General features: G+C 39.3%; 1 protein-coding gene across 3 annotated transcripts in view; it reads right to left on the reverse strand.

Annotated features, from left to right (window-relative positions):
• The window catches only part of LOC136846039 (homeobox protein OTX2-like), a 22,999-nt gene extending 18,428 nt beyond the window's left edge, over positions 1-4,571 (reverse strand). Inside the window, exon 1 of one of the 3 annotated variants that reach the window (XM_067116695.1) lies at positions 4,011-4,571. Coding sequence is in view for 2 of the 3 variants with exons in the window: in XM_067116694.1 (XP_066972795.1) it covers positions 3,145-3,189 (45 nt within the window). In the remaining variant the exon portion in view is untranslated. Of the gene's footprint in view, positions 1-3,144; positions 3,364-4,010 lie in introns of those variants that run through there. The other 2 variants (XM_067116694.1, XM_067116696.1) reach the window with 2 other exon arrangements.
• Between the last annotated feature and the right edge of the window lie 7,929 nt (positions 4,572-12,500).

The following is a 12,500-nucleotide window of genomic DNA, read 5'->3' on the forward strand; positions in this document are numbered from 1 at the left end:
CGTGCATGCGCGTGTGCTTGTGTGCATGCAAAAGCTCACGAATAATACTCCTCGGGCAGTGTGTAGCAGCGGGCCTGTCATTTACTAAATCATCCATGCGCAAAGCGATTCCCGTAAATTATGACACTGAGTACAGATACTGCTGGTAGGGGGGGGGAGGGGAAATGCCCAAGAGGGGGCGTACCACAGGGTAAGGGAGCTGACTGATTGGTTTAATCAAACTAGCGATACAGTAGGAAAGAAATGCATAAACTGCTTTGTATGGAAGAAGAAATACCATAGATGAGGGTACGATAGCGCAAGGGTTGATTGATTAATTGAATGACTGATTGCAAGTTATCTGGCATCGCAATTACGAGGGTCACATTGCTTGCCATGAGGAAGGGAGGAATGGTAGGAGGGGGGTAGGGGAAGAGTCCCAGGTGAGGAGAAATCCTACTACCGGAGGGAGAAGGTCTCCCTCTCCCGCATCCGAAAATGACAAGCGGCGGACACCACAGAAATCGATTGATAGTCTCGTAAATACCACGATGATGATGATGATGGAGTTTCGATCAATCACAGCGTTCGAGATCGATCGATAATAAAAAAATGGCGTTATCGCCTAATGCACATAACTACGGGGACGCCGTTGCAACGCGTCATTTACTGCGATGATTTCTCTCCGATTTTTTTTTTCTATTTCATGATTCATAACAGATTCGATAATGACGTCCGATACGAATCGTTGATCTCTCTCTCTATCTCTCTGTCATCCTCCCCCATTTTCCGGGTTGCGTTAGGGGGAGGGGGGAAGGGGTGTTGTGGGTTTCACACCTGGAGTTGGGTAGGGATTGCAGGCGTCTATTATGGCGGCAGTTATTTCGAAAATTCAGTCAGACGCGCGATACTCTGTACCGAAAAAATTTCCGACTAAACGGTTGGACCAGGCAATAAATTTGACGTTTGGAAAAGGCGATGTTAATTTCCATTATGGCTCTCCGATATCTCTAGTTTACCTTAGATTAAATTTTGAGAAGAAAGCAATTAAGTGCATTTTTGCATTTCCCACGCACGCGATCAGCCCTAACACACTTAATTCAGTCATTTTCATAATTATAGACATATTAAAATCATAATGGAATCCGGAACCAACGAAGAACGTGGGTCTGGAATAATAGGTTGTAATGATGTACCGAATTTCTTTATTTCTCTTTTTTTGCCAATTATAATCATACACGTACGTTTCCGGCGAAGCTATAAAACGACATAAGCGCTATTTACGGAAACACGCGATCTGTTTCGTTTGAAATACAAATACTATTAACCATAATTTACCTACAGCTATTATTCGTAATGACTTTATCACTTCTACAAGCCAGCAATAAAAAAGAAAATATTTCAGAGGTACCAAATACCCTTCAGAGATTTACTGGACAGCCACACAAAAATTTAATAAATAAATTAGCATATTAAACATGGGACAGTCTTTCTCTCTTCTCTTGATTCCCTTATTTAGCGGCTAATATGGCCATTTCTGATAAGATGAAGGCAAATTAAGCTGTTCTAAACAAGTTTATCGCCTGCTTGATATATATCGGATTCGTGGTTTAACAAGAATCAAATAACGGATGTTGCTAATTGACAGGATGACAGGGAACAACTTAGTCGGAAGTGCGATAATCACGGAGTGAAAAAGAATCGATCGGGTAGAGCAAAATACAAAACCACAAAAATGACAAAACTTTAAAAAATTATTTATCAATGGCTAACGCGTATTTTGCGCTATCGTGAAGCCACAGAGAATGTGTCCAATAAATTTGTAATTAAAATTATGCAAAAATTACAGAATAATTTTGTGAATATAGTAGAATTATATAAATAATTGTACAGCCTGGTTGTAAATCTCCGCCGGTCATAAGCGGTTCAATAATAATAAAAAAAATTCCTCCGCCAATTCTAGTGAAAGAATTCGCCGTCTATCGGCGCCTAAGTTGCGGGGAAAGTTTCCGAGTGATTGTGATTTACGATCAAAGTTAAACCATTGCGGGAAATGAACACTTACGTTCACGGAGGAAATGTAGCGTTTGTTGACGAGGAAATGGAGGAGCACTTATATAACGTGGGGGGAAATGAAGTAGTTATTTTAATGGGGGTTGAGCTGATTCACTTAGGCTTCGTTAGCGGTGAAAAATGAAGCTCTTATGCCAGCGGATGGGGTGGGGAGGCGGGGAAATGTAGCGTTTCATATTAACGGGAGGGGGGAAATGATGCATTTCATATTAACGGGAGGGAAAATGAAGCCATAACACCCATTTCGATAGCGGGGACAACGGCGATAATTGATTATTGCCGTCGGCATTTATAACAACAACCAGTGTATGAAAAAAATTGCACTTATTTTTAAGAACCCTAAATAACATAAATGGAGAACATGAAATAATAAAAATAAGCTATAATTAATAAAATAAAATGGGTAAAAATATTGACGAGAGAACGCTACCTAAAAAATATATAATATAGCATACGCGCGCTTACGACGGGACTGCATAATTTAAATAATTTCCCAAACACGTGTAAATTTGCATAAAGAAAATAATTTGGCGATACAAAGAACTACAAGAAGGACCTATGCTATATAAACAATCGAAAAAATTGATCAAGATTCTGTACATTTTATTTGAAAAGTCTAGATATTCTAAAATAATTATATTTATTCCTAAAAATAAGTAATTATATTTGTTCAAAGTTTATAATAATTAATTCAGTTTTTCAGAATTTTCTGTTAAATCGAAAATTAATTTCGCTAAGCTTTTGAACTATGAGTCGGAAATGAAGTAAAAATAATTCCATGTGCTTCAAAAAAACGGATAACGCGCTGGGACTATCACCGCTAAATTTCTACAAGATGAAATCAGTAATATTAAGTCTAATGTTTTCAATTATTCGTATTAATAATGACTCGAACAAATAAAAATGAACAGGAGCCATCCCATTATCGTCTGGCCGAAACGAGTGTGCGCCATCGGAGTGAAATCGGCATGTGTTACGCGCAGAGTGAAGTGTGATACGCGGCTATTTCCACTTCCAAAACGTAGGAAAACTCTAAGAAAGTCGTAATTCGTTGTATCACCCGGCTAAGAGAAGCGAAGGATCCATAATTACCGAAAAGAGATCTCCGTAATCCTGAGAGGCGTTGGAGTCAGCCATGTTGTGTAGCGCTGGCGTGATGACTGGGCGAGACCCGACCAAGCCAAGGAGAAAAGGAGGAGGAGTTGTTGGACCGAGAGCGAGAGAGAGAGAGAGAGGGAGAGAGAGAGAGAACCCGATTCTCTCTCTTTCTCTCACCACCACCGCAGCACCAATTGGTCTATCTATCGCTGGGCCTCGCGGGGTCGTTTACGAAGGTCAGATGAAACTTAAGCATCTCTTCATACCCCCCCTCACCTCTCTCTCTCTCTCCTTTCCCCTTCCCCCCCCAACCCCCCTTTACCCTCTCTCCATCATCATACCTCCCATTTCGCAGGCACCTTTCCACCTGACCTGGGTTGACCCGTTATCGGGGTATGGTCTCGCCCTCCGCGTTAGAAATAATAAAATGGCAGATCGGGTTGGGTATTCGGGGTTGCGTACGAGACTTCAGAGGTGTGTGGATATTGATATGGAATAAAAGCTTAATTATCATTGTGATATTTGAACGATTTAAATGAACGTACGAGACAATACTGCGCCCTGCTTAGTAAGATGTATCAACAATTATCTACCCCATTTGAATGGGTAAACGTTAGTTTTTACTACTTAAAACATCTTGATATTGATGCTGGCATAGAAGAACGCGCTATCACACGTTTAGTTGCGTACTAAAAATACAAATTTCATGTTTCAAAAGCCCAAAGTTTCCTCGCTAACTAGACAAAAAACAAAATGTAAATAACAAATTCCTAATACAAAAACTAATGTGGAATTACACAGACAGAAGCTTCGTCTCTGCCGCCACTCACAGACGAAAACAAACGAAAAACAGTTCTTACCTTTGTGTCAGAACAAGCCAATGGCTCCTGCTGGAGTATATTCGAGTCAACCAGCTTCTTCTTCTTTCTGCCTCTTGTCCCTCTGTCTCAAAGGCCACAACCACCAACCACGTGGGCTACAACTAGAACACACACTGAACTATTTCTATTTTTTTTTTACAAATTAAGCACACGAGTCACTCTCCGACTGAGGTCTCCAAGGGACTCCCTGCAAGTTTATTTCCAAGTCGCACTCGGTCGGGGGGTATATATCGTGCCTTTGGGCAAGCGGCCAAAGCCGGACTGAGGAGGAGGAGGAGGAGGAGGAGGAAGGGGCGCGTCGGTCGACAAAGGAAGCTGCTGAAGAAGAAGATCCTTCGGCGACGGCTGCTGCTGCCCTTCAGGAGAGGAGCGGAAGATGCTGCTGCTGCTGATAGAGATTCCCTCGATCCTCGTGTGTGCGGTTCCTTCCTTGTCCTTCGATCTGGAGCATAGAGCTTCACGTGTGTCACTACGGCGCCCAGCGGGGACGATCGGTGCTGCAAGGCCGGCCTCTCGCGGTAGACTGTGTATGCGGGCGGGGGTTACTGCGTGTGTCTGCATGCGTGCGGCCTTCGCCCCGCCCACACTTGCCCTCTCGCTCCGCCCAGCCATCCTTTGGCTCCTCCCATTTCCCCTGTTGGTCTGTGTGCCCTACCACTGCGATGATGAGGATGCCCCGGGTACACGTACGTACGTACGCACACACGCAGGTAATGCTCATATATATTTTGTGTGCTGTCTTGTTGCTGTTTATAAATACCTAACGTATTATTGCCGGACGAAAAACAAAATGGATATGTAAACAAAATTAAGGGAGAGGGGAGTACACGAATACATAATGCAAAGTGAAATTTACGAAATCGGAGAATGGATCTGGAAGGACGTCTTATCAGACATCCGGCAACCACTCCCGAGCACCTATTATGACAATAAAGGTTCAGTGTACATTTCTTGTATAAAGTCGTCTTTTCAATGCACTCTCGGTTCATTTTTTCTCTATTCCTTTTTTTTTTTTTGCAAACACGATGCAAAAGAAATTTCACCATGTTAATTCCTTCTCTTCTGCGTACCTAAAATCGTTTGTTTTCTCTTTTGTCATTCCAATAATTCTGTTGAAAACAAAAATTACTCTTTTCGTGTTGTCTTCACTTCTATTTGTTTTCGTGAAGGAAGTCAGTCTGTACAGTGAATTTTTGGGGGCAAAGAATTTATTTGTTTTCTCTTTTCCACATAATGAGATTAAATTTTTGTTAACCCTAACGTGTAGACATTATGGAACAAGACTGAAGCATATGCATTTGCCAAGTCAAATTTTCATATAAGGGGAACAAGCAAAATTCAGAATAATTATGATAATGTTCACAATATAGGCCACCAGTTAGAAGACACTGTAACAAGTAGTTAGGTTTTATAATAATAATAATAATAATAATAATAATAATAATAATAATAATAATAATAACAATAATAATATTTCTCAATGAGATTGTCAAGTAGCTGTAATAAATAAACCGCCCTAATAATAATAATAATAATAATAATAATAATAATAATAATAATAATAATAATAATAATAATAATAATTCTGTAGTGTCTGTCGTTCACAGCAACATTGCAAATGAGTCCAGTTGCAAGTAATTGCAATGCAATATTTCAGATCGTGAACCCCATTCAGCCAGTGTTATTCTGACGCGTGTTCTTAATTAGCGAGGGATTCGAGCCGTGACGAATCGCTGCACGAATCATTGCTTCAGAATTCACTCCTACTTCCTGTGTTCCCACGATAAACGGTTAAATCAGTTTGCCGAGGAAATGGTGATAATAAATGCAAATCGTTGTTATGATGATGATAATTTGACTTTTGTTGTGTTTATATTGTTATCGTGAGCTATTTCTAGAGACGTACGTCACATAGAGCTTTTCCCATTTACGTGAATTTTTTTCATAGCCGTGTATAACAAGTACTTGATCCATACTCTCTTCTCTGTCTAAACTCACACTTATTTTCATATAATTTCCCTTAACATCTATTTGGCTGTCTCAGTCTGAATACTTCTATACGCGATCAGTGTTATACTAATGAATGTTATACCATATAATTCTTGTAGTTGTTTCTGTCACCTTTACCTTCGTGAAATGGAACAATTATATCTCTCAGCCATTCCTTCAGAACCTATCTCTCATCCAGACATAGCTTACAAACAGTGATCAGCTACTGAATTACACTGTAGCCAATGTATCGCAGCATCTCGCTTGAAATCCTATGAACTCATGGTATCTTTCCATTCTTCAACCCTTAATTTCTCTCCTTAAGTCATCAAACAAGAATTCTCAAACTTTCACTAACCCTATCCACTCTCCAATCATTCCAACTGCCTTTTTTCCACGTTCAGCAAATATTCAAAGTACTCACTCCATCGACGTAGACTACATTTATCCCAGTTAGTACCTCTTCATTTGCATATTTGGCTCTTGGATCTACTCGTTCATTGACCGTTTTCTCTAAATTTATGCTCCCTTAGAAAAACTTTCTATTGTCATAAAAGGTCTTCCTCTTCTTCTCCCTCTATTTTCATTTCTCTCTTGCTCCCTTTTTCCTCATGACTATAACCTATCCATTCTCCTGTATGCAAACACGCGATGTCTTCTGTTATGCAGTTACAGCTCAAATAATGTAATTTTTTTCTTCACTAAGCAATTCGTTTTCATGTCTAAATACTTAATATTTTTATAATGTCTTCCTATAATCTTGCAACCAAAAGCATTCTTTGCTGTTCCGTAACCTCATTATTGATTTCTCCAAACTCTTAATTAACTCCTTTGGTGTCTGTTTCTTTAATATCAGATAAAAATTCGTCCATTTTCTTCTTTCTTTCTTCCCTCCCTTCCTTCTTATCAAACTCTCTTGTCCTAATCACGAAAGGACCCATTTTCACCCCTTCCCCTCCAACTTATGTGTATCTTAACTGTTGCTTCAAACAAATAATGATCAAATATGCTTCCAGCCACTCCTTTACATACAATTAAATCCATTAACTCGCTCTTCCATCTACTCTTTACTAACGCATAATCTAGCAAACATTCGCCTTTCTCTCTTTTGTCTTACCCATGTATACATATGACTATTCTTATTAGGAATTCATGCATATCAAACAACCAAGATATTTCCCAAACATTTATACAAGGCGCAGTATACTCTCATTTACTCCAAAAACTCCACATCTACAAACAAACACCAGTTTTTTGTACCACTTACCTCTGCACAATATCAGTTATTTCCCGTAGGGGGGGTTAGTGCCATCAGTGCACCTCATGTGGTGCACTGTAGGCATTACTTAAGGTTCTTTGCAGCGTCTCTTCGGCCCCTAGCTGCAACTCCTTTCATTCCTCTTACTGTACCTCCGCTCATGTTCTTTCTTTCATCTGACTTTCCACACTCTCTAACACTTGTCTCACAGTGCAACTATACGAGGTTTTCCTGCTGTTGCACCTTTCAAGCCTTCTTACTGTCAATTTTCCTTTCAGTGCTGAATGACCTCATAGTCCCAACGCTTGGCCTTTGGCCTAAATTCTGTATTCTATTCAATATCAGTTATTACAGCCAGTCCCTGCAAGACACACATTCAAATTTTCTCAATACCATACACTTTCACTCTCTCCTTTTTTTTTTCATTTCTGGACCATTTACACTTTTTATTGCAACTTTATTTCCTGCCACACTCAATCGTACCCACAGGACTATTGTATCATATATTTGTGCATAATCGCACGAAGTTTTGCTTAGGGAATTTCATAACTTGAATGGGATGATGAGAAGAAATATAGTCTGATGGACTTTGTTTGTATGTAAGTGAGCACGTAATTGTTTGTGTTTAGATTAAGGGCAACAGCGTTTTTCCGCCTACCTGTTTTACCAGGTCATTTTTAGTTTTCTATAAAAGAAAACTATTGTGCCGGCTTTGTCTGTCCGTCCACCCTCAGATTATAAAAACTACTGAGGCTAGAGGGCTGCAAATTGGTATGTTGATCATCCACCCTCCAATCATCAAACATACTACATTGCAGCTCTCAAGCCTTAGTAGTTTTTATTTTATTTATAAGGTTAAAGTTGGCCATAAGCGTACTTCTGGGTACCAACAACATAGGCCACCAGCGGACCGTGGCTGAGTTTCATGGACCGCGGCTAAGAGTTTTATGGACCGTGCCTGAGGCCACCACCGGACAGAAAATCGTCGGCGCATGTTTTACTTCTTTTGTTTTGTAGTGAATGGAAATACTTAGCCAAAGCTCCCTTCCACAGTCATTAGATGTATCTGAAAACACTCCACATAAAATTCACTAATGTAGGAGTGTTTTCCAACAGCCAAAGGTTCACTAATCTTCTTTGATTATCCGGAGTACAAAATGCTACGGATAAGTCCGTATTAATAAAGTAGTTTGTGACAATAGCAAATGAAAAACACAAGATTTTTCTATAATACAAATTAATGTGATGTAGCCTACCCTACGGCTATGTGTCGATGTCATAAGATTTTTTTTTTTTAAACAATACATCTTTTTAGTTTTCTGTAAAAGAAAACTATGGTGCCGGATTAGTCTGTCCGTCCGCACTTCATGCTGTCGGCATTTTATTTTGTCTGCACTTTTTCTGTCCGTCCTCAGATCTTAAAGACTACTGAGACTAGAGGGCTGCAAATTGGTATGTTGATCATCCACCCTCCAATCATCAAACATACCAAATTTCAGCCCTCTAGCCTCAGTAGTTTTGATTTTATTTAAGGTTAAAGTTAGCCATAATCGTGCGTCTGGCAGCGATATAGAATAGGCCACCACCGGACCGTGGTTAAAGTTTCATGGGCAGCAGCTCAAACAGCATGATACCGAGACCACCGAAAGATAGATCTATTTTGGGTGGCCTTTATTATACGCTGTAGCGGCTGTACAGAAAGCTCGATTGCGCCGAAGAAACTTCGGCTCATTATTTACTTATTTTAATAATAATACATTATTTGTAATACATTGGCTCATAGGCTGCTTCCTTGAAATGTAGGACCGGTTTCTCATGGGAGGAAAGTATTTTTATGCGAAGAATACAATGCGATTTCAAGAATAATTTAACGTAGTAGATGATCAAGAATATGCGTATATGTACGTGTGCAATCATAGCGTACACTTAATTGTTATCATTAAATATACGGTTGTTAAATATATTTTTTCCCGCATCGAACGGTTTCATCTATAGGGGTTAGTTCCAGAGAAAAAAAGCAAGGCTATATGTATTCATACGTACACACACACACATGTATATATATATAGATAGATAGATAGATAGATAGATAGATAGATAGATAGATAGATATATATGCGTGTCCATGTGCCTTTGTGTGTACGTGAAGAATATTCTCGAAAATATACTCCAGTGTCTATATGCGTAATTTATGCAAATAACAAAACAAATATAAAAACCCCTTCATTTTTACTTAGGGCTAATTAGAGCCCATGCTGCCATAAGGCAAAATTAATCTAACAAAATAAGAAATTTCCTAATTTTCTTAAATGTAAACAAAAGTAGAAGAGGTCTCTCTCTTCGTCACGAGCCTCGGGATCATTTTGTACTGGAGAGACTCAAGTGAAAGTGAGGAGGGGTAATCCCATAACAACCCCACCCCCCATACCATGACCTTGCTCGATCCGGTCCCCCTACCTCTCTGGGCAACCTTCACAACCGGGTACCTGGAATTTCGGGACTTCAGGCCTACACAACAACCGGAAATCTCTCTCTCTCTCTCTCTCTCTCTCTCTCTCTCTCTCTCTCTCTCTCTCGGTCACACCATACAGAACTATACATAAACACCTTTGTATGTATATGCTCACTTTATTCTTCTCTTCATTTAGTTTTTGTTTGTGCTTTTTCACCCTTTGTATGATTTTCGGATTTTTAGAGTGTCTTTTGCTTTCCTGACCGAACCACACAATTTTTGAAAAACAGGACTTCTCAGATAACAGGAAAAATTAATATTAAATTTATCTTCACTCTTCTTCTTTAACTCTGCTTTTACCGAGTTTCTCCAAGTACTGATATATACAGTATATATGGTAATTTTGAGTTACATATTTTAAAAAGATAACGCTAGTATTTTAAAAAGATAACGCTAGTATCAACACAGTATGGTAGTAACTCACCATTAAGAGCTTTATACATTTTGTAAGGAATGAAAAGGTATTTTTTATACAAGGGTCAGACGGAAATTATCAGTGGTGGGAGAAAGGGATTTACATTTACTACTCTAAGTTTTTTTTATTTCTTTATAGATTCTTCTATTTTGTAAACAATGAAAAATAGTCATTTTCCTTTTTAGTTGAAGCGAAAGATCGATTAATTTGTTATTAACGAACTGGCGTCACAATATTCATGGTTGAAGCAACGGAAAACCAGAAGCCCACTGCTTCTCTTATTACCGGCGACGACCAAAACACAAAGGGCAAGGTCAGCAGCACCCCCTTGGGTTGCAGGGGCTCCATGACGTCACGGCGTAAGCCGCTCAGGAAGGGTGCAGCTGGGGTACCTTGCTGGAACTAGTGCGCGCTTTCAAGGCCTTGTTGGTATGCAGAAGTGGTTTTGTGCCTTCTAGAAGCCAGTAATTTATGGACTTCTTCTGGACAATGCCCTTGGGGAGTTTAGTTAATCTTCTGTTTTGGACTTGGTACCCGTATAAGGGTGCTGTTTTGAAACGGTTGTTCAGGTCAGGTCTGACATGACTTTCTTTACTTTTGTGACATCGACGAGCTGAAGTTCATAATTTTTCTTTTTTGTTCCACGGTGGACGAATAATAATAATAATAATAATAATAATAATAATAATAATAATAATAATAATAATAATGTCCTGTTACCAAGGATGGCTGCACCATGCACATTAAGTGAGCTTTACTGCCCGCTCTTTTATTTTATTTTATTTTACTAAATTCTATTTATCTTTGATCTGGGGAAGGTTGTGTTGTTACTGCAACTTTCAAGCAACAAGGACACGGCCGTGGGTGCTCTTTGTTCATGTCACTCTTCCAAGTGTCCACAGAAGCTCTTTAAAAGTTCTCGTTTGATATCATGGCTTATTTTCTTGTACATAACTTTCAGTCTCCAGAATTAATAATGATAATAAAAAAGATGATTCTTGCATTTAAAAAAATTTTTTCTGTAAAAGAAAACTATTGTGCCGGCTTTGTCTGTCCGTCAGCACTTTTGCTGTCCGCCCTCAGATCTTAAAACCCACTGATGCTAGAGAGCTGCAAATTGATCATCCACCCTCCAATCATCAAACGTACCAAATTGCAGCCCTCTAGCCTCAGTATTTTTTTTTTTTACTTTATTTAAGGTTAAAGTTAGCCATGATCGTGCGTCTGGCAACGCTATATGAGAGGCCACCACCGGGCCTCGGCTGAAAGATTAGCTTCATAGGCCGCGCTCATGCAGAAAAGTCGATTGCGGCGAAGAAACCTCGGCGCATTTTTTACCTCTTTATATTGTTTAAGAATGATGAGTTTGTAGAGTACTAGTGGATATCAAGTGATATACTGCTGAATTAGTCTCAGTGAAGGAAATAGTGACTCATGCGTGCCAGTGAAGAAACCAGTACAACAGTGTGAAGGAGAATGATCAGTGTATATAGTTGCTAATATCTTGGTCTCTTCCACTGGACCAAATTCTCCATTAAATCTATCACTGTATTTTATTCGAGCTCCTTTATGGCTCTTTCCATATACATTTCTTGCTATAGAAATGACCATCCTTTTTCTGTTTTTGCTTCCAGAAGAGTCCACATCATAGAGACACGACGGGAGCTCCAAATTCGTCCATTAATGTAAGTAGCGTTTTAAAACATTGGATCTGGTTGGTGATATATGATATATTCGATTCCGTTACTAAAGTGTTGCTGGATAGCAATTTATTGTCTGTTGTTCAACATTTTGGGCGTTTCTGGTTTGAGGTTCATTTATTTTCAAGAGTCAGTTTTTCTTTTAGTTTTTCTTTTAGTTTTTCTTTTAGTTTTTCTGCACTTCAGAGTTATAATCAAATTTTTTTAGTTATATTTTCGGGGCATGGTATGATTTTAGATTTCAGTTTGTAGTTTCAACCAACCATCGATTTTGGTCGGATTGTTAAGTTACAGTTGTGTTATAGAGTTATTTACAATATGCTTTCCATTTTATTACTTGGTCCTCTTAACATTTGGTAGAGTATCAAAGCTTCTGAGGCTTGAATAAAAAGCACGTTTTCTTTCGTAGTGTTGGTAACAGGAGGGTAATGACCTTCCCTCCAGGGTAATGACCTTCCCTCCAGGGTAATGACCTTTCCTCCAGGGTAACGACCTTCCCTCCAGGGTAATGACCTGCCCTCCAGGGTAATTACCTTCCTTCCAGGGTAATGACCTTCCCTCCAGGGTAATGACCTACCCTCCAGGATAATTATCT

The sequence above is a fragment of the Macrobrachium rosenbergii genome, chromosome 14 (genome assembly GCF_040412425.1).
Source record: "Macrobrachium rosenbergii isolate ZJJX-2024 chromosome 14, ASM4041242v1, whole genome shotgun sequence".
Lineage (NCBI taxonomy): Eukaryota > Metazoa > Arthropoda > Malacostraca > Decapoda > Palaemonidae > Macrobrachium > Macrobrachium rosenbergii.